This window comes from Hoplias malabaricus, chromosome 1 (assembly GCF_029633855.1).
Source record: "Hoplias malabaricus isolate fHopMal1 chromosome 1, fHopMal1.hap1, whole genome shotgun sequence".
Taxonomy (NCBI): Eukaryota; Metazoa; Chordata; class Actinopteri; order Characiformes; family Erythrinidae; genus Hoplias; species Hoplias malabaricus.
Window position 1 is genome coordinate 4,595,307 of NC_089800.1, and position 25,975 is coordinate 4,621,281.

At 40.8% G+C, this 25,975-nt stretch overlaps 2 protein-coding genes across 2 annotated transcripts in view; both read right to left on the reverse strand.

Moving 5' to 3' along the window:
* LOC136666428 (inactive phospholipase C-like protein 2) overlaps window positions 1–10,172 on the reverse strand; it is a 54,661-nt gene extending 44,489 nt beyond the window's left edge. The window contains exon 1 of the mRNA XM_066644608.1: window positions 9,114–10,172. Within this exon, the coding sequence (XP_066500705.1) occupies window positions 9,114–9,347 (234 nt within the window). The 5' untranslated portion in view covers window positions 9,348–10,172. The remainder of the gene's footprint in view (window positions 1–9,113) is intronic.
* A 4,476-nt stretch (window positions 10,173–14,648) lies between these two features.
* Window positions 14,649–21,055, reverse strand: LOC136705880 (cysteine-rich venom protein latisemin). The gene is made up of 6 exons (XM_066679700.1): window positions 20,910–21,055; window positions 19,686–19,776; window positions 19,085–19,233; window positions 17,317–17,402; window positions 16,673–16,755; window positions 14,649–15,059 (listed from the first exon to the last, which is right to left on the reverse strand). Exons 1-6 carry the CDS (start codon window positions 21,036–21,038, stop codon window positions 14,917–14,919), a joined length of 681 nt encoding a protein of 226 aa, XP_066535797.1. The 5' UTR covers window positions 21,039–21,055; the 3' UTR covers window positions 14,649–14,916.
* Window positions 21,056–25,975: the final 4,920 nt, after the last annotated feature.

The following is a 25,975-nucleotide window of genomic DNA, read 5'->3' on the forward strand; positions in this document are numbered from 1 at the left end:
TTTTAGCATTTAGCAGCACTGAAACTAGCATATGAGCTTCACATGCTGAAGATTAAATGATAAGCAATGTTATTTAGTATGTATAATTTAAATACTATCCTGATGGCATACAAAGAGCATGGGTCAGCTTTTATACAAATATAAACTGTAACACTCTATGAACACGAAATGTAAATATATAATATCACTTTTCATTAGTCCATTAACCATTTGCCTGAGGTGGATCAATAAACTCTGCGTTTGTCCAGTAGATTTGCACAATATTGATCAAACACTGGCACTGTGAACACTGGTGAGGTCATTGTTAGATCATTAATACTGTACTGTGCATTTCCTTATGAGCACACATTACTACACAAAGCTAAGTAGTTACTTATAACTGCTTAAAGGGAAGTTAGGCTATAGTTTTACCTTAAAATTACATCTTTGGGAGGCTTCACTGAGCTGTTATAGTGAGATCAGAGCCTCTGCCGTTGCTTCTCTGGGGTGGAGGGAAGGTATCTTGATTTCCTTGATTTCAGGACGGTGATGTAAAAGTAAATTACACTCTGCAACTGCAGGGGGAGCCCAGGAGCAAAATTAGCAAACCTTACCTAATGTTGCTTCAACTGCTCATTTACCTATCAGGGTCTTTGTGTGATTTGCATGCGGTTAAAGCCAGTATCGTTGAAACAATCAGCAAACAACAGAGAGCACAGCCTCAGTAACCAGCACAGTTCTAGTCATCAAGGTCCTAAAAACAAAAACCCACCGGGAAGCAACGGAAATCCAAAGAACAGTGACTTACTGCAGCATTTGGCTGCTGCCAGCTATGTGCAGTCACCCCTGTCTACAAGTTCAGCATCTTGCCCCATCACTTCACCGTCAAATTCAAATTCCCCTTATGTGGTCACAAACTGCAAGTAGCGACCCTAAAAATAGACTACAAGTCTAAAAGGGCTGCTTTCAAAGGCCAAGACAAACGTGTCCGTGAAAAACCGTGACCATGTCTTCTGATGAAAAACAATGAAGCAGTTCAGAAGACAAGCTCTGCTTTGTCTGAAAAACTTCCTGCTGCTTTTATCGACCAACTGCCTTTCTGTTAAACGTCCACTGTTTTTTCTTTGTTTGCATCCTTTTTAATGACCTATTCCTCCCATTTTCTGCTCCCAGCTTAAAGTTAAGATCAAGTGTTTCACAATGTGGCCAAAATGTCATGTTGCAATCCTGTTAGAGGTTTACTATTGTAGCCAGATCTTTCTCTGTCATCGTATAAGCAGTAGTTCTACAAACCTAGTTTCCAGAAATGATGAAATGCAGCACAAAACGAAATATGTGCAAATAATTTAATCCATATATATCTTGAAATCAAATGTGTCTTTAAGAACTACGGAGGGTGAGAAGTTCACTCTTAAATAAAGAGTGAAAAAACTGAAGAATATTACTTTAGTTGTGTGTCACGCACAGTGTCCCAACTTTTTTGGAAATGGGTTTTGTGTAGTATAAATATGAGTAGTGCTGGGCGATATGAGCGCAAATCAGTTTCACGATTAATTGTACATTTTACCATACTTACGATTATACACTCATTCATTCATTATCTGTAACCCTTATCCAGTTCAGGGTCGCGGTGGGTCCAGAGCCTACCTGGAATCATTGAGCGCAAGACAGGAATACACCCTGGAAGGGGCAACAGTCCTTCACAGGGTAACACACACACACACACACATTCACTCACACACTCACACCTACGGACACACTTTTGAGTCGCCAATCCACCTACCAACGTGTGTTTTTGGACACCGGAGCACCCGGAGCAAACCCACGCAGACACGGGGAGAACACACCACACTCCTCACAGACAGTCACCCGGAGGAAACCCACGCAGACACAGGGAGAACACACCAACTCCGGAGCGGGAATCGAACCCACAACCTCCAGGTTCCTGGAGCTGTGTGACTGCGACACTAACCTGCTGCGCCACCGTGCCGCCCTGCTTACGATTAATGAACAATTATATTGTTTTTGTATTTTTGACCCTCATCGTTCAGTGACGAGGAATGTGCTGTAAATCTGCTCCAGTGTTAAAGCTGGGATATTTTTTCGAATGTTGCCGGGAGCTTTTTCCACTCTTGTTTACTGAGCACTGTTTATATTAGGAGTGTGATTGTGCTTTTTCAAAGAAACTGTTTTTTCCTTAGTGTTTACATTTGACTTCTTTTTGTTCAGTGTCGTATTACATAAAGTCAAAACACAACACGTGTTTTCCTTTGGTACGATCTGCTCGAGTCGATAGGCCGGCCTCGGCAATTAGATTGCTTCCATGTGGCAGACAAAGGCAGAATCACATGACTACAGCTTGGTTTTAAAAAGGACAGTACATGAACACAGTGGGGATGTAACCGAATAAAAAATAATCAATATAATCGATATAGACAAGATTATGTCAGTTAATTTTCGATTAATTGCCCAGCTCTAAATCTGTGGTTTATTGTTAGCGGGAGAATTAATTTATAAAACGAAACAATAAGACAGTCACATTAGCTGTTTCTCTAAAGAGAACCAAAATGTCCACAGCTTGTAAACCTGCGGTTCTCCAGCAGAACTGATTCCCCCAGCTCTGTGTGTCAGAAATGTCTAAACAAAAACGTAATTACAGACTACAAACCAACAGTTCAGATTTGCTTAGATACATGCAATTATTAACCAAAACAACAACCGAAAAACAGAACTGCCGTGTAGTTCTTGAGCTAAGCCCTCGTGTGCCACAACCTGAACACCCTGGAATATAGAAAGTATGCAAATGTTGCATGTCTGGAACATCATGCTGTGTGTTTTAAAGCAAACCCACATCCAGTTCCTTAGACACCAGTGGGGGAGACGCTTTTTTGTAAATAGAAATTATGTAATGAGATACTTCATTATTACATATGTTATTATATTCCCATTGGATTTACAAGTTGACACAGCACATCTGACACCGTCAGTCTGTGTTGACGTCAGGATGAGAAGAGCGTGGCCGAAATCTAAAGCCCAGTGCACATCAACACGTTTACTTCAAATTCAAATCCTATAGCTCCTTTTCTACTGACAAACTTCAAAGGATGAGGACTGAACGCAACCAAATTTACCGTTCCGAAGATGAAAATATCAAGGAATATGGAGGAGCTTGCGTAAACAGGGTAGGATTAGGCTTCTCCAAGCAGAGGTAGACAACACCTAGTTGAAAAGCTTTGATCCTGCCAACAAATGTATGAGGGGTGCTGCTTTTAATAATTCAATGTGGTTGAAATTCGTAAATCAGAGAAGTTAAAAGCACAAGCAGTGTTCTATAAAGAGACGGTCGTGAGGCACAGTGTTGAAAAGCTTAACTAACTTGGGGTTACTGATGACTTATGATATGATCTTCAAACCGCGCTGTGTCCTTTCTAACTCTGAATGAGTCAGACCTCACAGACCTGGTCTAGCTGTGTTTATTCGTTTTTAATACAGTTTTGATGGAAACAGTTGGAGCACTGAAATGTGAAGGATGTATGTTTATATCTCATTTTTCTGTAAAAGTCATGTACATTGACCTACATACCATAAATATACTAGTACTGCCCATTCTCTCAGCTCCACTGACCACACAGCTCACTCTGTAGTTCTACAACTACAAACTGTAGTCTATTTTGTTGCTCTGAATACTTTGAAGTGCAGTGATAGGGGATAAACAAAGATCAGGACCTCCACAGGACCCCCGCAGAGCAGGTATGATGTGGACGGCGGATCATTCTCAGTGCTGAAGTGACACTGACACTGTTGTGCTGGTGCAAGTGGATCAGACACAGCAGTTGCTGCTGGAGTTTTTAAAGAACTCTGTGCCACAGCTGGACTGAGAAAATCCACCAACCAAATACTTCAACCAAGTGTCCTGTGTCCACTGATGAAGGACTAGAGGACGACCAACACCAAACGTGCAACGACAGACTCTCTCTGACTTTACATCTACAAGGTGGACCAATGAGATAGGACTTCCTGAGTGGACACAGTGTTTAATAAGTCCATGTGCATTTATAAAACACTTTAACTGATGCTTTCTAAACACGTGATAACCAATAATTCTCATTTTTAGGAGCAAGTTGGGATGTAGGAAACCATATCTAATACAAGAACTCTTCAGCTGTTTAACGGTAAAATGTGAATCTAATTAATACATAATTATATCAATATTAAGCTAATATTAGCATTAACAAACATTACTTACAGTAAAAGAAACCAAAATTGGTTAAATTGCTCAGAGCTGAACACTGTTCCACTGTTCCACAGCCTAACACTGGAAGCATTACACCCCTCCAGCGCACACTTTGAAGTGAACACGATGACCTTAAGCTTACGTGTTGCCGCAGTTTCAGAGTGTCCCCTTTCATTTCACGCTTCTCTCTTACAACGATTACAAAAGCTACGTGTGTGTACAACTAAACATCAGTGAGAGGTTCATCAATGAGAAAACCTTAACACAGCTGAACTGGCTTATTGCCCGCGGGGTCTACGGAAGTACAGTGTGTGAAGTCGTAGCAGAAAAGCAATTTTAAAAATTAAGATTGTATTCGTTTCACCTCTTTCAGCCTTTAGACCTTTGGAGGACTACGCTATCATCATTCTTTCACTTCCAGGAATCAGTGACAAGCTATAAATATGAGCCAAATGCATGGACGTACTGTGGTCTCAATTATACTTATACGACTTAAAGCATGCATTAATAATGATGCGTTACATCCAGACAGGCTCTTGCGAGCAGAAAGATTAGAGATGTTTACAAGACAGAAATGTCAATAACCTTCTCTATCCATCTTTGAACTGTCAGCAGAGGCCTGGCTGCAAAGTTCAAAGCCCTCGGTGAGCCAAATAATCGGAGCTTTTTATTTGGAAGTTAATTAGAGCTCAAAAAAATAAATCCAAAACCAATGGTACGGTATTAAAAAAGGTCTCATCTCCGCAGCCAGTTCTTTTAAAAACCTTGAGTTTATCTATTCCTGCTTTTATTGCGGTACAATAGTTTTATCCGCCGAAATTAAACGTGGTGTTTACATGACAAGACCCAGGCCTGTGCTGTCTTCATTCACAACAACTATTAAACGCCCGGCAGACTGTGAGGAGAAAGCATACGAGGCCGCTCCGAGCCTGTGTCTTATAACGTACGACAGTTCGCGTCACGTGACTCTTTGACCACATGCACAGGCACTTCATCAGTGTTTCCACAGGAAGCAGTGTATCTGTAGTGAGTACAGGAACAGAAAAGTAGTGTAACTGCAGCGTATTTGCCTCAGAGAAAGCATTTCCTCTTCTATTTTAGTGTGCCCTCACACTCGTACAGTCATGTTTGCTTGTTTGCCAGTTCTAGGTCACTGAGAGGGAAAGAAAAACTTTGTGCTAAAAAGTGAGACACAGACACAACATTCATTTCATAAGGTGTAGTAATAATAATAATCATCATCCTCATCAAGCTACCAGACGTACTGAACTCCGTCTCTCAGTGATACAACAAACAGGTTTGGGGAGAGGATCGAATGACAGAAAATACTTTAATAAACCATATTAATCTAAAGCGCTTTGCTAAATATGCTACATTATTAGTGTACATGATCACCTGACCACTCCAACCTCTCTGAACTAAACTTCTGCAGGCTGAAAACGTGCCGATAAACACCAAGCTCGCTTTGCAATCCATGCCGCGTATATTTAACGAAATAAGACTTTCAGCATCGTTTAGCGAACTTAACGCGACTCGTATTGCTTCATAAACCTTTAAACGCCACATAAACGTTAGCTAAAAGGTGTGAGGCTAGCAACGTTAGCTGACGTAGTCAATGACATGGATTTGTTTGTTCATCTCGAAGAGTTCAGTTGTTGTCCGTGCAAATTCCACGCCTTGCAGCTTATCATTTTTGATTATACTACTCTGCATGTTCACTGAACTAATATTACACGTCTTGTACCATCAGTATGCAGCAATAAAGCAGTTGCATTATTTATATTTTACAGCCCAAACTTTATTTAGCGGCGGAAACAAATACAAATAACGTGTTGTCACTTTACACCGTCTTTTCCTTCCAACAATTATTAATGCATTTATGTTTTTTTTTTACTAAAACCTATTGCAAGGAAGTGTCAGTTATCAGAAACATGGCAATGATCAGCAGAGGATAAAACAACAAGAGAGCAACCTGTTTCATTTATCTGTAATTACAGGATGCAGACGGTTAAAAATATTAATGGTGGTGCTAAGCAACGCACTGTTAGAATATCATTATCATCGCGGCTTGACATTCCCCTCGCATAACACTTTGCATTTACTTTCATTCTGTGTGCAATGAAAACGCAGTGATTTGCAAAGCTTCGTGTTGTGTGCGTGTTTTCTGCTGAATGGAAAATAACACAGAGATGGTCCATTATTTTCAGTTCTGTTTATGATATCAAAACTGAATACTGGAGCTGGAGTATCAGCTGATACTCCATGTGATCTGTGACATGACCTACAGTGGCACTATAAGAAGCTGTGTGATATTTTAAGCTAGATCCATCCAGTCTAGTTGATTTACTGGTTTCTGAATCGGTGCCATATCTAAGGTAAGATCAGCAAATACAAGAGGTATTTACTGGGGATTCTAGGGAGTCGAATCATCACGAAAGCCCTTCATCTTTAGAAATGCTACAGTATAGACATGTGCAGTACTGCAGGCTTGCTAAAGGGCACTGCGCACTGGACACACCACAGGGCACGGTGTTGTAACTAATAGCAGAGGTTACAAAACCCAGCTAGACCACTGAACATGTGCCACAGCAGTCAAAGTGGCCATAAAAATCAAGCTGTTTTTTCAGTGCATAAGCAAATTAACATGGGGATCCCGAAAGTACCAATCCACACACTGTGAAACACGACCACACAATGAGCATTCTGTGTGCTGTAAAGTTCTGGCGTAGAGTACAGACACTTTAGAACTGCCCCGCCCCCTCGTCTGAGTCTGTCCAATCTCAGAGCTGAGACCTTATGTGAAAGCGCAAACTGAGGTAAAACGCAGCAAAACAGACACGAAAACGGAGAAAACGATAACCGAGTGAAAATGGCGAAAACCCAGAGTTTCTGCTCCTCGCACTTCAACGGTGTGTGCTCAGGGGCGGGGCTCATTATCATTTCTCAATTCTGAATAGGGCTGTTTAAACAGTGGGAGAACACTGCTGTATGGTTTGATCCTTGTGTTGTTTTGACCAAAGCAGGTCACATATTTCATTATATATTATTGTGGAAAAGGGAAGGAGAAAAATGTCTGATATTTGTTAACAAACGATACACTGAGCAGCTCACCTTCACATAAACTCTACGACATACCATCCAGCTCATCCTAAAGAACCGGTTCTTGTTGAAAATTTAAGCTACACCTACATGTCACAGGACGTTTTTTGGCAGATGTTATGGCTGACTCACGGTGAAGTTGGTCTCGTAGGCACCTCAACACCAAGCACAAGCAATGGCTTCATGTTTGCCACAGCGCAGTCATTATGAGGAAGTAAAGCAATATTTCCTGCTTCAGCTCTTGTTGAACGAGCCGGAAAGACATTTCTCAATAATGTACAATAATATACATAATAGAAAAACGGTTGTTATATCTGATAGCTCCGTTGTCTCCGTTACATTTACCATCAACCTGCCCACAGAGTGGTTGACATACTGAGCTAATGCAATGGCAGTACAATGAGAATACAAGCCATTACTCCACTGACCACCGGTGTGTTTTATTCAGTCCTCCAGAGAAGACATACCCCTCTTATACCAGCCCCTATTCTCATTTATGCTTCATATACGACCTATAAAACTGTAGAATGGAGATATGTCCATGATACATGCGTTGACCAAAAGACTAACTGCTTTGCAAACTCCACCTAATAAAACTCTGCCTTGGTTTTGGATGGTAATATTTTCTCCTCCTACTCAAAGTGTCACTGGATAATGTCTAAGTCACAAATCTAATTTGTCTAACACGTGTTTTCTTTCCGACAATCGTGTTCAAACCTGCACGAGCCAACTCTGTGATTCAATAATCGGCACCGACCCATGAACTTTCTGCCGAACATGAATCCGCATGATGTCATCTTATTAAGAAGGCCTCAAATTACCACTTTTCTCATTATCAACCACAAACGGGAACTGGTTATGGAATGTCCACGCGTGTGTCCTGTAAACTCCCAGGTAGACCACATTTACATGTGGAGAATGGCATTCCCCTTAAACATCCTTGCTTCTAGTCTTGTTTTGTTTGTTTTTTTTATTCCCCAAACCAGCTGCTTTATTTTTAACAGACCCTAACATCTTGATGAATGTGACCACTAAGAATACAACACTGCCAAATCAGCCAGGTGTTTCGCTAAGCTGGGTGCGTTACTTTTTTTTTTTTTAATGTTGCTTGTTCACAGAAGCAGTCAGAAGTTGGTTTATGAATCATGTCACCATGAATCATTTAATATAACGGCCAATGTTGTGAACATGAAACGGTGACAAGGGCCTCTGTGATGCTATATATTCATACTTGGACACTTTAGGTGTTCATAATAGAATAAGAGTTTCTTTATAAATGAAAAAATACTGTGTCATTAATCCTAATAATAGCTCTGAAATGTGTAGTGATATGCAAAGCTTGCCTTTGATCAATTGTGAAATGAAAGAAGTGTTCTATGATGTCATAAAGAACCAAACCCTTCAGTCGAAGACTTAAACATGAAGAGATTACACCCGAAAAGCTGAAATACAGCCCTGTTAAGCACATTAAATCCTCTTTAGGCATATCTACCAATATCCTGCCCCATGTATTACTGCATTTGAAAAGGCCAGTGTGATTATGAGGGGCAATAAGGCAGTGGACACGTGGAGCAGACGTGTAGAATGATTTTGCCAGTGTTTGTAGAGCAGCTACAGTGCTAACTCAAACCTGTGGATATGTCTGCATGCTTTCTGCTTGGAGAGCCATATGGTCGTGTAGGCTGAGAGTTATATGAGGGCGAGGTTGATGTTGGGAAATAAAAGAAATAAAGTGAAGCGCAAACAAGACGAGACATGTGCCAGTGGCAGGCGACATATCTCCCTGCTTTATGGCGTTTACCTTTATGATACTGGTCCTTCGAGGTATTCCGGGTTTGGGGTCCTGAATGACAGATGTGGCAGCCGCCTCGAGTCCCTGTTTTTCCGCTCCGGGTGATCCGAGCGAGTCCGCTGGAAGTCCACCACAGTCCCCGTTAGACACAGCCACTTCTCGCTGGCTCTTGCCGTCCTCCTCGCTCGCTCTCTCCGCAGAGGTGGGCGAAAGGACCCCGCAGTTTTCGGTGAACTCCGCCATGAACGCGAATCAACCCACGCCACGGCGCTATCGGCAGTTTATTGTGTTAATATCAATGAAGTCGGGGCCGTTCAGCTACACGGTACCGGGGCCGTTACCTCTCGTCCATATTGTCACAGCGGCGGCAGCATCTGTCTCGGCTCCACGCAGAAGATTTCCTCCGTTGCAAAAGCCTCATTGTTCAGCATCACAATCCAGGACGGACGGTCCCCACTCCTCCTCCTCCTCCTCCTTTACCTCCTCCTCTCTGCCACAACACATAACACTGCCATCTGCTGAATTAGTGCAACATTAAAACCCCAAAGACGTTGAGTACTATCACTGCGTTTAAGAGGCTGAACCAGGGACTAAAACTGAAGTTTACAATCCTTCACAGAACCACAACCGGGCTTTTTATCTGTCTCTGAGCTGCCGTGACGTTACCTGGCTACACGAAGCTTGAAGTTGGCGTCAACTCTCCATTCCACCTTAAATGGGGCAGCAGTCCCATTCTGGCGCCTCACCATTTAAGGTGGAACGTAGCAATAGTTCGAAGAAGCTGGCGGATAAACTGCAAAGTTCAGTCACGTTCTTAAGCGCTCGGGTTTCTTAAGTAAAATCAACATTAGGGTTAGATTCACCGTATTTCTGAAGTTATTTAAGATATGGGAAATTACGAAAGAGGAAGCTAGCTATTAACTTTACGCTGATTACTAACAGCCTTGAGTTAATTAGCTTCAGGGCTACATTAGTCAGAGTTTTTAAACTCACGCGAGACGATTAGCGCTTAAATATTTAAGTTTTAATTCACAGTTAAGCTTTACATATTAAAATGTTCGTTAATTAGCGCTAATTTGGTCAAAACCGTCGTTAAAATGGTTTTCCAACACGTATTTAAATCATTTATTTATACTTTATCCACTAAAGTCGGTTAAAACCGTCGTTTTTTTACTTGCTTATCGATTTTGCTAGAAGTAAACAAAAGGAGTAAACAAAAAACGGTTTTTTTTTTTTCGCACGCGCTTCCTGCAAGCGTTGCCTAGCTACTGGTTCCCCTCTGTGGTTGACTTTTCTCAGCAGAGAAACAAATACCTGTTTAAATACTGTTTTATTTCCTTACAGAGCCGACCCCTCTCCACATCTCCCTAAAAAAAAAAAGTCCACCTCGAAATTTAGCGCTCGAACTTGTCCCTTTTTACAGCCCGCTTTCAGTTTCATTCAGTTCTCCTTTCATACCTGGATCCTGTATTTGAAACGTGAGAGACGTCAAATCCCACCTCTTTCGACACTTTCCCACTAAGGCATTGGCTATTTGAATCAAGCTGAACCAATCAGAATGCGAGGAGTGTTTGATTGACAGGTAACACACGAATCCATTGCTTTTCCTTGAATGATTTTATTCCAGAAAGTATATACAGTTTGTATCATTCATTCATTCATTCATTCATCTTCTCTGCACTTAATCCTGCTCAGGGTGGGCCCGGAGCCTTCCCTCATTGGCAAGGACACAGTCCCTCGCACTCACCTCTGGACACTTTCACACTCACCCAGTCACTCACACACTTGCACCTGTGGACAACGTCACACACTCACACAGTCACTCACACACTCACACCTGTGGACAACGTCACACCAGCTTTCCAACATGTCTGGAGGAAACACACGGACACAGCACACTTATTAAACAAGCTGATTATGTTACTGTGGCTTTAAGAGTAACGTATGTAAATATGTAGGTTCTGATTGGCTGTCACTGAAACACAACTCCGGGCCGTACTGGGCGTGGCTAGAATATAGTATACCGTAGACTGATAAGGTGTGTAAATATGAATGGTTTGCTTAATTAATACTTAATTAAGCAAACAATTAAAGTGAAGGAACTGCTCTGTCTTCCCCATTAACATCCACAGCAAATTTATTTATTTATTTATTTATTTATTTATTTAACGCAAGCTGGTACTTTAATGTGAAAAACAAAAAAGAGAGACATGACTTACTTTTGTTTACTGGTGTTACAGTAAGGTCCTCACAAGTATAGCTGAACCAACACGTGTGTGTGTATGTGTGTGTGTGTGTGTTTTCACTGCCACTTAAATGTGGAAACTCAATTCATTAATATAGCTAATAAAGTGTCGTACTTCATGTGAAGAAAAAAAAGACAGCGTCATTCTTTGGACTGTGGTACAACAGCGACATCTGCCGGTAGACTGCATTACAACGCATTCATTAATTACAGCTTAGTTCCACAGTAATACCTTGCTTGAGAGTGAACACAATGTCCCTGTATCTCATTAGACTTTTTCCCTTTCCAAGCCCCTGAGAATATGAAGGAAACCCTTCCTTTTTTTTGCTTTTCTGATTGAAAGTTATTCACAGCTCACTTCGGCTTCTCTCCTGACCTTCGTCTCTGCTTCAATTGCAGTTCCCATGAATGACGCTTGATTATTCCGGTTGATTGGTGCTGGAATCTGAAATCACCCAAATGTGGGCCATCTGTGGGCCTGGAGACGTGGCATGAGACCAGTTATGTAACATCTTACAGTCTGACTGCAGAGCAAACACGGCTGGAAACTTTAAGACCTGACATCAAAGTGAGCTCGCGAGTTTAAAGCAAATGTAGCTACTGAAGGAATGAATGTGTGTATTGTGTTCATTCCAGGGTCTCGTGCTTAAACTTGGACAAGGATCATATTGACTTTCCATGTCCGAAACTGGATCTATAGTCTTTTATTTTAATGAGTCACTTTCTATGAACGCAAGTGGTCTCTTAGGGTTAAAGAAACAGTCCAGTGTTTTCAAACCTGGCCCCTGTCTGCTGCATTTGAGCAGAGACTCCATTACAATGATCAGTCTTTTTTTTTTTACATTGTTCAGTGCTCAGTAAACGAACAAAAATCAGAGTCTCTCAGTGGTGGAGGAAGGACACTTCAAGGTTATTGATGGCACTGGATTCCAGCAGCCTTCCATTTCAGTGAGGTCTTTCTCATCTGTGAATCCATCTGAGAGGAGAACTATGGTGAAAATGGGATGACTGTGGCACACACAGCCGCACCTAGGATCATTTTCACCAGATAATATCAAACAGGTTCTTTCTTCTTACAAAATTTGAGAGGAATTTGAAAATGGCAAAAGTATTCTTTTAAAAATGTGAAAAGGTTTAAGACCAAAACACATTACAAACCAATAGCAGGCTTGATTTTATTTATGATACACAGCCTTGGATGTTTTCATCTGTTATCACTTTTATGAATGGAATCATGATCAATGAAATTTAGCTTTTTGTGAATGAATGAATAATTTACAAAAAAATTAAATACTCGTGAAATTAAAGTGAAAACAGATATCTACATAATGATATTATTCATTCATTCATTATCTATAAGTGCTTATCCAGTTCAGGGTCGCGGTGGGTCCAGAGCCTACCTGGAATCATTGGGCACAAGGCGGGAACACACCCTGGAGGGGGCGCCAGTCCTTCACAGGGCGACACACAGTCACACATTCACTCACACCTACAGACACTTTTGAGTCGCCAAACCACCAACCGTCACAGACAGTCACCCGGAGGAAATCCACACAGACACAGGGAGAACACACCACACTCCTCACAGACAGTCACCCGGAGGAAACCCACACAGACACAGGGAGAACACACCACACTCCTCACAGACAGTCACCCGGAGGAAACCTGCGCAGACACAGGGAGAACACACCACACTCCTCACAGACAGTCACCCGGAGGAAACCCACGCAGACACAGGGAGAACACACCACACTCCTCACAGACAGTCACCCGGAGGAAACCCGCGCAGACACAGGGAGAACACACCACACTCCTCACAGAGTCACCCGGAGGAAACCCGCGCAGACACAGGGAGAACACACCACACGGCTCACAGAGTCACCCGGAGGAAACCCACGCAGACACAGGGAGAACACACCACACTCCTCACAGACAGTCACCCGGAGGAAACCCACGCAGACACAGGGAGAACACACCACACTCCTCACAGACAGTCACCCGGAGGAAACCCGCGCAGACACAGGGAGAACACACCACACTCCTCACAGACAGTCACCCGAAGGAAACCCGCGCAGACACAGGGAGAACACACCACACTCCTCACAGACAGTCACCTGGAGGAAACCCGCGCAGACACAGGGAGAACACACCACACGCCTCACAGACAGTCACCCGGAGGAAACCCATACAGACAGAGGGAGAACACCCCAAACTCCTCACAGACAGTAACCCGGAGGATACCCGCGCAGACACAGGGAGAACACACCACACTCCTCATAGACAGTTACCTGGAGGAAACCCATGCAGACACAGGGAGAACACACCACACTCCTCACAGACAGTCACCCGGAGGAAATCCACGCAAACACAGGGAGAACACACCACATTCCTCACAGACAGTCACCCGGAGGAAACCCACGCAGACACAGGGAGAACACACCACACTCCTCACAATCACCCAGAGGAAACCCACACAGACACAGGGAGAACACCCCAAACTCCTCACAGACAGTCACCCGGAGGAAACCCACACAGACACAGGGAGAACACACCACACTCGTCACAGACAGTCACCCGGAGGAAACCCACGCAGAGTGTGGTGTGTTCTCTCTGTGTCTGCGTGGGTTTCCTCTGGGTGACTGTCTGTGAGGAGTGTAGTGTGTTCTCTCTGTGTCTGTGTGGGTTTCCTCCGGGTGCTCCGGTTTCCTCCCACGCTCCAAAAACACACGTTGGTAGGTGGTTTGGCGACTCAAAAGTGTCCGTAGGTGTAAGTGTGTGAGTGAATGTGTGTGTGTGTGTGTGTTGCCCTGTGAAGGACTGGCTCCCCCTCCAGGGTGTATTCCCGCCTTGCGCCCAATGATTCCAGGTAGGCTCTGGACCCACCGCGACCCTGAACTGGATAAGGGTTACAGATAATGAATGAATGAATGAATGTTTAATAAATTGACATTAGTTTTATAACTCTTCCCTTTGAAATAAAAGAAATTAATTGCGTAAATTCTTGTCATAAAAAAGCCAAAGTATATTGAGCAGGGCTCCATTTCTAAAAGCAATAAAAGCTTTCTATAGTCATTGTATTGCAACCTTTGTGCAGCTGTGGTCCAATGGCATGTTTTGTTCCATATTTAAAGGGCAACTTCGGTGCATCATCTGTAGGTATATCACAGGAAAAGCATAAACGTGTGTTCCTTTCGGTTCCCTTAGAAAATCAACAAGGTGCACCCAGTCTTTTGACTGCACAACACTGTGGTTTGGATTGGACTTGAAACATTCAGGAAATGTCAGTGCTTTGTTTAATATAATCTTTATTGAAGAAATACAAAAAGTGCTGTCTGTTCTATGTCAGCCATCTTTCTTCCCAAAATATCCATTTTATACCAAAGTGATTAGCTACAATTTGGAGTAAAAGCCATAATTTCTGACAGAGGTAGTGTGTTAAACTATGACAGGAGAAAGGCTAAAGAAGAAAGTTTGACTACATTAACTCTGTGATCCTGAATCACCTTTGAGGTCACATGGTTGAAAGGGTTAGTAAAATATTGATGACGGCAAAGCGTCAATCGCTGGTCACTTCTTGCCGACGGGGACGATCTCATTATCACACTGGCAGAGGGCAGGGCACCACTCTTTCACGTACATGTTCTCACAGCCTGCCTCTTCTTTCAGGGCGGGACAGTTGATGTACTTGTTGATGTAAGGGCAGGGGTTGGCTGTAAATGAAATAAATCTCAACTCATTAATCCTGGCAAAACACATCAATCCCTAGTCAGCTGCCTTGTTCCCTGCTTCCTACATAGGGAGATTGGTAGGATTGGTCCATCTGTTATTCTGTATACTTTGTTTTCCCTCCTTTCACTCTGTTCTTCGGAGGTCTGGACCCCAAAAAAGCATCTGGGAGATGAGCTACTGTCTCTGACTTTACTTCTTTAAGGTAGAACAATGAGGGAGGGGTGTCTAACAGAGTGGACACAGGGTGGTCACGGTGTAAAAACTTCAGCAGCAACTGCTGTGTCTGATCCACAGGTGCCAGTGCCACCACAGCAGGGTCACTGCAGCACTGAGAATAATCCACGACTAGAATCATAGTAGCTAATAAAATAACTATAATAATAATAACTAGACTGAACAAACTTTGAATTTGGCTTGTCAAAGACAGCTAGCGTAATTACCCCAACTTCTGGCCACTTCAAATACAATATTGGAAATCTTAGCTAACTGTAAATAAATAGAAGCACTTTACTCACTCAAATCAACATTTTTCAGGAGTCAAATATGTGTAGATTAATGTACAAGACTTGATTGACTTTGAAAGAAAATATGTTTTTAGATAAAAACGCTTTTGTTTAAGTAGGTGCCAGTACTACTAAGATTACTAGCGCCCCCTAACTTCGGCCACCTCCCCTGCTTGGGACAGTCAAACGAGATTGCTATCACTACCACATTCAGTGGTTTTGAGAGGTTCACAATGAGATTACGTTTGTCCTGTGTTGGTATCCGTACTCTACATATCAGGATTAAAATGGCGGTAGATTTTCCCCTCAGAGAAAAGGAAGCTAACCGCTAAGCTAACTTTTACACTGAGGTAAATATCTGTCGTGAATTGAAAATGTGTTGTGTTCCACATGCAGTTTTGCACACAAAGAATTACAACACTGTTAGAGATATTTAAATATTGTTTAGACGTGTGATTTATTGCAAGACTGATGTTTAAATGCCCTACTAAGGCTTGATCTTATGTTTTATTGTTTTACCCAATGTGATTGGTGAAGAGAGAGAGCGGAATTGCACCATATACGGCAGTGGCCGGAATTAGGGGACAGCCCGAAATAGGAGGAATACTGATAAAATTGTTGCAACGTTAGCTAATAAAGCTATAAAGCTTTATAAAGCTAAAAACGTTAGCTTGAAAGCTATAAAGTTAAAGTTGTAAATCATTCAATCTATTACTACCTTAAATATAAAACCCCTTAAAATGCCAATATATTTCGACAGCCACCTTAAAAGAAATCCATATTTAAAAAAAGCATTTTATTTAGACTTACACATTAAATAAATGACCACTTCAAACAACCTTTAAAACCTTAAAAAGACTGCCAATATATGTTGGCCTCCACCTTAAAAAATGACTACTTCAAATAACACTTTAAATATTTTAAAAATTGCCAGATATTTTGAACACCACCTTAAAAAAATTCTACCCTAAGAAAAAATTATTTTATTTGGACTTCCACCTTAAAGCCAAATTATTATTATTATTATTATTATTATTATTATTAATATTAATAAAAATAACCAGAAGAAGAAGAATTAGAATAGTACTCACTGCACAGGTCGTCTTCACAAGCGTGTTCACAGGCAGAGCAAGGCACTCCCTCAGAATACGGAGCCACTCCTACAAAATTCCCTCTGTATACAAAAAGAAAAATACCCCATTATAAAGGCATTCTTTAGCTGGTCAAACTGGTCATTTAAACACAAATATAAATCTATATTTGGACGTATATGTTCTGAATGGATTTAATTGCATTCAGCCACTGGGGCGTTACTGAAGTCAAGCGCTGAAGTTGCAACTCATCCCAAACGTACTGGATGGAGCTCCATCACTCCGGAGAATGCAGTTCCACTGTCCCAAAACCAGGGGTAACATATGTAACATGTAATTTTAATCCAAAATTCAATCATTCTCTTGTTTTTTTGTCATTTTATGGTAACTTCTGTGCAGTATTAAAAGTGACAATACTTTTGCAGCACTTTTTCCTTATGGAGCTCATAACAAATGTAGTGCCCAATTCATTTGTTCTATTTTTAATGCATTAAATCCCTTAATTATCATTTTTAATGCTATACAACAGTTACCTCAACAACAAAGGTGTGGGAGAATATTGTTGGCATAATCATTTGTTTAAATAAATACATTTATAGAAATCTCTCCAAATGCTCAGAATGAAATTTGACTCATTTACGTACGCTCGGAAGTATTGGCACCCGTAGAAGTAGTTGCTACCGCATTTGGCCACGCCACAGCCGACCAGGTAAGAACTATACCACACCACCTTCAGCAGGAAGAAAAACAGGATCAGAGAAACAGGATAAACACCCGGCTCCAATTTTAGTTGTCATTTTATACAATTACTGTCACTGTAGGGGCCCCTCCCAAGCCTTCAGTGCGTTCACCGCTGCTATCAATTTAGCAAAGCAAAGGTCAACACATCAAGTCTTCTCCGATTACACACGAGCAAATAAAGCCTCAGACTGTTCTAATCTTTTCTGCAAAGTGCCTCAGGGTCGGTGCATTAAGGAAATAGTTTGGTTACAAAAAAAATCATTCACAATTCCCACGTAACCCCAGAAAATTCTCAATTTGCCAAGACAAGTCTGCGTTGTGTTTTGATTTTTTTCTTTCTTTCTTGGTGTGGAACCAAAGCTGTGAGGCTAATGTCGTTAACAAGTAATGGAAGCTTATGTACACCCATTAGCACTGTGCAAACTACGTGACTAAATCATCCCACACCTGCCCCAAACTGTGGCGGGTTGTTAAGGTTTTATGGCCGATGTGTGATGATTTAGTCATCTGTTTTGCACAATGCTAATGGGTGTACATAAGCTTCTGATACATATTAGCGACATTAGCCTCATCACCCTGCGGTTTCCTCCAGGGTTCCAATGATTCACCCACTAGGGTCCTATATAATTTTAAGTAACTATGTTGATAAAAAATCGTTGATGTGAATTCGTTATTCTTACAGACAGACTTAAACAGACACTGCATGGCTTTGGCTAGTTCACTCCTGACAGATATAATTGTACGCAATGGTGGCGACATAGAGATAAAGAAAAGTCAACTCAAGAACACACAAAACACACAAATGTAAAAGTGTTCAGTACACAATATTTCAATGCAAATTTGTGAAGTAGGTCCAGTTCCCCAGGGGTGGGACGATGCACAAACAAAACAATATGAACCTCAAGCGCTCGCGTTCCATTACGTTTTCTGCACCTCCAACAGTGGCTAAAGCCTATAATATAACCTTATTTAGTCGTTTGACTGAATTTAGCACTTGTTTATCACAACTCCTTATCATCAGCTACTATTGCTTAGTAAAACATTTGAGAGATAAATAGTTTACACAATTAATATTTAGTCGCAGTCAGGCTGTTTTGAAGATGCTAGTCAGTTACGTCTTAGCTAAGTTAGCGCCATAAATCCAGTGCAAAGCTAATGAAGAAAACCTAAGACACTTGTCTAGTCTTGTGTTGTATTATCAGCTACGTACATGTAGTGAGGGGCTCAATTGTGTAAATTCGATTTTTCACCAAACAATACGAAATTTAACATTTAAAAATTAGCTGCATTTAGCAGCCAGATGTAAAGAAGTGAATTTAAAAAAAGGCTCTGCATTTCTGACCTGATGTAGGTCCAAAATCCTTGCAACATTTTACACCATATGTGAATGAATTAAGGCTTTGGAACCTGTTGTGTTCTTTTCTAAAGACCATTGGCTACTCAAATATGTAATCACTTGCGATTTAAAGGCTAACTGATATTTTATATTTTTTTGAAATTGGCCATGTTTTGACCAAAATTTTACCAAGTGCCTGTTTTTTTTGTTTGTTTTTTTTTACATATTTTTCAATGCACGGCCTTCAAAACATATTCTAATATTAGAAATCTTTGCAGAAATTGTTAGTCTGGGGTGTCTGTTAGCATTATTAATAGATTAAAATCAGTAATGACCTGAGTGTAGTGGCCGGTGGCTTTGCCGTTGATAGATCCGTAGTTGTACAGGTAGTTGGCGACTTCATTGTGCCACGCTGACACCACATCAGTCCACGCATACATTTTAGTGCCTTTAAACAGGTTTTCACCCATTTCATACGATGAATCTTCAGAAAGAAATATGAACAGATATTTATTACCAACTCTTAGACTTGTGCAAAATATATAATGAGATTATTTTTGTTGAATTACATTGTATTTCATAAATAATGCTCTGCATAGGAACAATGTGAGTGGCATTAATGCTTTTCCTGAGTAAACAATGACATCACCATCTCAAAACAAAAGCATGAAGACATTTCCAGAAAGTACAGGGCATGAACTTTAACTATATTAGACTTCTTTTTTTTACTTACATTAGATTAGATTTTTATGTTATTACTATATATCATCATCAGTATTGATGACTCTGAATCTCCATTTTCAATGTATTTTTTCCTTCTTTTTTCCTTATTTTGTAACAGAAAGGGTCCAAAATGATTTGGAAAATTGTTCTACACAAACATCCACTGCAAGTTAAGATCCGTGGTATTCCACAGTGGTATAAGGGTGGTCCTACTTGTGATCATGCGGCTGGAGGATGGTCCGTGTGTCATGATGCAGTTGTTGACCCAGTTCTGAGCTGAAATGGCTACATCCGAACTCCAGGACTGTAACCAAACACACACACACTTACAATCAGCACGCATAACCTGTACCAGATGTGTGTAGGTATGTCTGGTTTTTTTTACTTTAGATGCATTCTCTGTAGACGCTAGCATACAGTGATTAGCATAAGATACTTTGCAGGTTTGGACTCAACTTAGTCTGAATTTCTCTGAACCTAATCAGGTTTACAAAGTACAGTTCAAGTTGAGCTTAAAAGAAAAAAAAGAAAAGAAAATCCTTAAGCAAACAAACAATAAACAAAACCGGGAATGTGTTAGCTTTCATATTAGCGGTATTGCTAAAAGTTTTTGATCAAGCCCTTATGATGTTTCATGCCCAGTTGAAAACACAGCTCGTATTCACACTCACTGATGTCTTTAGAACTTCCTGAGGACCTACAGTGATGTTTTGACATTTTTGCCTTAACTTCAGTGCTCGAAAAAATAACCAAAATAGCTACCTGATTACCACAGGAAAATCCCTTTTGGATCATTGCTAGTTTGGTGTTTTGTTTTTTATTTATGCTATTACTAAATTTGCAAGTTTTGAAGAGTCTACATACAACTCGCATGATGAGCACAGCTAATTTGTTAAGATTGCAAGATGACTTAAAATTTTAAGCTAACATGAAGTGTACTAGGCGGCACGGTGGCGCAGCAGTTAGTGTCGCAGTCACACAGCTCCAGGGACCTGGAGGTTGTGGGTTCGATTCCCGCTCCAGGTGACTGTCTGTGAGGAGTTTGGTGTGTTCTCCCTGTGTCCGTGTGGGTTTCCTCTCACAGTCCAAAAACACACATTGGTAGGTGGATTGGCGACTCAAAAGTGTCCGTAGGTGTGAGTGTGTGAGTGAATGTGTGTGTGTCTGTGTTTCCCTGTGAAGGACTGGCGCCCCCTCCAGGGTGTATTCCCGCCTTGCGCCCAATGATTCCAGGTAGGCTCTGAACCCACCGCAACCCTGATTTGGATAAGGGTTACAGATAATGAATGAATGAAGTGTACTAGGCTAAACGTCATGCTAATGAACAAATAAGCAAACAGCACTTTAAACCAAACCAAACGGTGGGTTTTAGGAACAAATGATGAGTCACAGCTATTAAAAATACGTGTAAAATTGCTTTGAAAGTGTGTGTCTCACCATCATCAGCATGTTGCTGGCTGGTGGATCGACGGACCTCCTGAAGTTATTGTGGATATTGACGATTTCATCCTGAACCGCAGTCAGATTTGTACAGATCTCATCTGTGTGGAACCCAAAAAACACCATCACATTTTGTTTTTTTAAGGTTTTAAACTTAACTTAGGTTTTAATTAACTTGACGAACACAAGTATCTACTCACTGTGAACTGGTATTAACCAGTTCTCAGGGGAATGCATAAACAAAATAAACGAAACTATGCCACAAATGTACTTCTCATCACCTGTAATTACCTGTGTCATTACTACAAAACTGATTAATAAACAAGCATATTTATTAAATGTCAAGTTTAAAGGGCAACTGTTTTCTCAGTACGCACTAGAAAGGACAATAACACGTAGAACTGGTACAACAACAAAACAAGGACATAGATTCTTTTATAATTTAGAATCATTAACCCCAGAATGTCAGGTGTTTTAAATGGTATAATCATTGGCATTAAACAATGTGTGATTGATGTAAAACATTTTGAAACCCAGCCCTACATTATATGGCACATATTTAACATATTAAACATATAATCCCTGCTTACCAGGCTGCGGATTTCACCAGGTGAGAATTAATCACAGCAGAACGAGAGACAGACAGAAACAGAGAGAGAGAGAGAGAGAGAGAGAGAGAGAGATGGTTTTGTAACTTCATTACATTTTTGTTAATGTCTCAGTCAGAACAAAAGCTTGTATCTACAGAATGGTGATGTTACAAAGGAAGGAAAAATAACAACTTATTTATGTTCAAATTAATGGAGGTTAATGGAAATAATATTAAGCCGGGTCTGTTCATTATGAAAATATATGACAATATAAAGGAAACAGTAGGTCTCAAGTATGTAAAGGTCATACATAAATAAAACAATCAAAAATTAAAAAAATTAAAAAGATCAAATTTGTGTTATGCTTTTAGTCACTAAATGAAAAATACAAAATTATACAAAATTCAGTGTCCTATTAGAACAAATATATATAATGTAAAATATATAATATATAATAAAGCTATTTCCTCAATCAACAAAGTAGATACATTTATTAAAAAATTGCAGTCTGAAGATAACCATATGTCCTCATTTTTTATTTTGATTCAGTTTCAGTTCAAGTATAAAGTCATTTATTAAACACATCTTCTGTTCTTTACACAGTGTGTAACTCGACAAATCAACAGACTCACTACTAATTGCCCTTTGTCAGTTTACGCTGCATTTAAATTTGTGAAGGATTTTGCCGTTTCCCAGTCAACAATTTGGAAGTATATGAATTTTTTACTCACCACACAGCAGCCAGCGCTCATATGAATCAGAGTCAGCATAAAAACACTCCACACAAACATAGTGTCGAAGATCTAGCTCCTGGAAATGAAGCAAACGAGAAATTTAATATGTGAATAGAATTGATTTAGTGTCCTATTCTTTATAGAATTTCTTATAGAAGCTTAGAGAGATCAAGAGATGACAGAAAAGGAAATCTAGAACTCCATATATATAACATCATAACCTCATATACATTTACAGTGGATTATTCTTATTAAAACTGATCCAAGGACAGGCAAACCATAAAGGTGTGGTAGGATTAACCCAACTGTTCTCTGTGCAACAGACTGTGTTACCCTTTGTGTTCTGACCCGTTTCTATTAGAGCAGCATTAACTCTTTCAGCAGTGTGTTACAGCGATAAACACATTGAAAACAAAACTTTTATTTTGAATTTTATTTATTTATTTTTTTGTTTTGAGAATGTTGAAATCTTGCGTGTTATTATTTTGATTATCCAGATCAAAAATTCGGCTAACTAGTATTAATACTCCAATCATTTCTCTAGATGTAGATTATTTAATTTCATGCAACCATTTAATGTTAATAAACAAATAAATAAAAGATCAAAAATCACACCAAAGACCCCAACTCCTCAAAAACACTATCACAACCAAGCCAGCAGTCCAACTGAGGTTTAATGCTATAAATCCTCTCCATTTTGTGGGTTTTACATCAGCTGTCCTTCACATTTCACATTTTGTGAAACTTCTGACAAATAAAAATGCTCCAAATATAAAAAAATAAATCTTTATATTGACTTCCATTGGATTCCATTTTTTCCTTCTCCTTTAAAGGAAACAAACAGAAATGTTAATAGCACAGCCCAGTATTACACGCTATAAACTCAGTGTTTACCCAGTTCTAATAAATACTGAGTTTGTTTGCGGTCCTTGTCAGAACATTCATCAATCTGTAATCACTGGTGATAAAGCTAATGCTACTCTGAGGCTATGAGTAATAATAAAGACTAACACGGCTATTATTATAGCAATAATCATAATAAGCTCTATAGTCATCCAGGTTTATTTTTGTCCTGTTCGAGCATCCATTAAACTGCAGTTACGAGCAATAAAACTAATGCCATCGTGTGTACGACTCAGAAGCACCAGAAATAGCCACCAACAATGCAGCTATAATAACCATACAATAACAAACAAAGTTATGTTATACACGTGAATATGTGCGATTGTTTTTATTGGCACTTACGCAAAAATTGAGGAAACAAATTAGATTTCAACACGTTTACAAATTTTGAGCAGAATCTACGAGCACAAAAAGAATGAACCAAATTCTAAGACAGAACTTTTCAATGCATAGGTTTTGTTAGTAAATATTTTCTGCTTAAAGTTGTAATGAAAATTTTATAAAATACAATGGCAGTGGAAGTTTAGAGAACTTATTAATGGTCTCCGACTTTTGCACAATTATAAATTACAGATTTTTTACAATTGTAAAATTACAGATATTACGTAGGAAGCTGTAATTACGTAAACAATGCAAAGAAAAAAATGCCTTGTACGAATTGCAAAAAATACATTACATAATCAATCCTTTAATAAAGTTTTTGAATACTTGGAATAACCTACACTTTATAATTAAACATGGTTAATGCAACATATTATTGCATATCTACCCTGAATTGCACTGCACCTGTGTAACAGTAATAAATGAGTTTTAACAACATTACCTGCTCATATGAGGTGAAGAAGTGAGTGGATGGTGTAGGCTTGAGTGCTGCTCTGCTTGCACTTTTTATACACACGCCTGCGCATGCGCAGCCCCTCCAGCCAGATATGATCGCATGTTATAAATGGCATTCATGTGACTCAACCTCAGCAATATCAACACCCAAACAATTATGTTCCTGTGGGCAAACACTGGCGGGGAAAGCCAGGAGCCCGAGCGAGTGGGAGTGTAACTTCTCAGGAGTGAAGGCTCTGCATTAAGGAGGTATTTAATGGATTAGACCCAACAAACAGCCAAACAATGGCAAAATGCTTGAGACAACGTGGCGTTGGATTACACCCGCAGGCCCCTGAGAAGACGGATGGTGGCCTTTTCATGGCGCTCCATTGTGGCCAAGCTTTTTTTTTTTTTTTTTTTTTTTTTTTTTTGTGCACACATCAACGTATATCTTTTGAAAATCTCCTACAGGACAAGCATATTTACACTGCGCAGATAATTCCCACCCCCCTCATTACCAAGCAGGTAACATTGTGGACTGGAACTCAACCAAGAATTCCCAGCGCCTTCTTACGTATAGAAGTGTAACTCAGTAAACACAAGTGCCTCGGCTGTATCAGATAAGCCTTTAAAATGTGTACTTTTCTAAATAGATAACCAAACACACTCATTAGTTAATCTAGCATCAGATTATTTATTTAAAAGTACAAGGCTTTATCTCTGTCCTTGGGGGGGAACATTAATTCACCATAAAATATTCTGGACACACTTTACCATAGACCATCGTTCAGAAGCCAACGTGAGCATACGTAATCAGCTATGACAAGACACGGACCTAAAGTGTCAGTCATCGTAAGTTTAAGTTGTCACCTCCGGGTGACTGTCTGTGAGGAGTGTGGTGTGTTCTCTCTGTGTCTGCGTGGGTTTCCTCCGGGTGACTGTCTGTGAGGAGTGTGGTGTGTTCTCCCTGTGTCTGCGTGGGTTTCCTCCGGGTGACTGTCTGTGAGGAGTGTGGTGTGTTCTCCCTGTGTCTGCGTGGGTTTCCTCCGGGTGACTGTCTGTGAGGAGTGTGGTGTGTTCTCTCTGTGTCTGCGTGGGTTTCCTCCGGGTGACTGTCTGTGAGGAGTGTGGTGTGTTCTCCCTGTGTCTGCGTGGGTTTCCTCCGGGTGACTGTCTGTGAGTAGTGTGGTGTGTTCTCTCTGTGTCTGCGTGGGTTTCCTCCGGGTGACTGTCTGTGAGGAGTGTGGTGTGTTCTCCCTGTGTCTGTGTGGGTTTCCTCCGGGTGACTGTCTGTGAGGAGTGTGGTGTGTTCTCTCTGTGTCTGTGTGGGTTTCCTCTGGGTGACTGTCTGTGAGGAGTGTGGTGTGTTCTCTCTGTGTCTGCGTGGGTTTCCTCCGGGTGACTGTCTGTGAGGAGTGTGGTGTGTTCTCCCTGTGTCTGCGTGGGTTTCCTCTGGGTGACTGTCTGTGAGGAGTGTGGTGTGTTTTCCCCGTGTCTGCGTGGGTTTCCTCCGGGTGCTCCGGTTTCCTTCCACAGTCCAAAAACACACGTTGGTAGGTGGATTGGACACTCAAAAGTGTCCGTAGGTGTGAGTGTGTCTGTGTTGCCCGGTGAAGGACTGGCGCCCCTTCCAGGGTGTATTCCCGCCTTACGCCCAATGATTCCAGGTAGGCTCTGGACCCACCACGACCCTGAACTGGATAAGCACTTACAGATAATGAATGAATGATGTGGTCAAAACTACATCGTTTCTTGGGAAGTCCATGGTTATTTCAGCAAAATAATACCAGCCTTCAGTCCGTATGTGCTACAACAACATTCATAGACATAGTGTGTGTTTTACTGACCTGCCTCCAGTCCAGATCTGTCTCATATGGCACATTATGAAGAGATGAATCAGTCAACGGCAACCACAGGGTGTGAAGCAACTTAAGTTGAAATTTGTATGAAGCAAGAACAGGCAAAATTCCCAATTGCAAAGCAGTTATTATTCTCAGTTTCAAAGGATTAATCCGTA

Coding starts and splice junctions, on each gene's coding strand:
- LOC136705880 (XM_066679700.1), bottom strand. CDS start 21,038: ATGGTGTTTTTTGGGTTCCACACAGATGAGATCTGTACAAATCTGACT. Junction 16,756..17,316: donor GGGTGCCAATACTTCCGAGC/GTACGTAAATGA, acceptor TTTTGTATACAG/AGGGAATTTTGTAGGAGTGG. Junction 15,060..16,672: donor TTGTGAAGACGACCTGTGCA/GTGAGTACTATT, acceptor TTTCATTTACAG/CCAACCCCTGCCCTTACATC.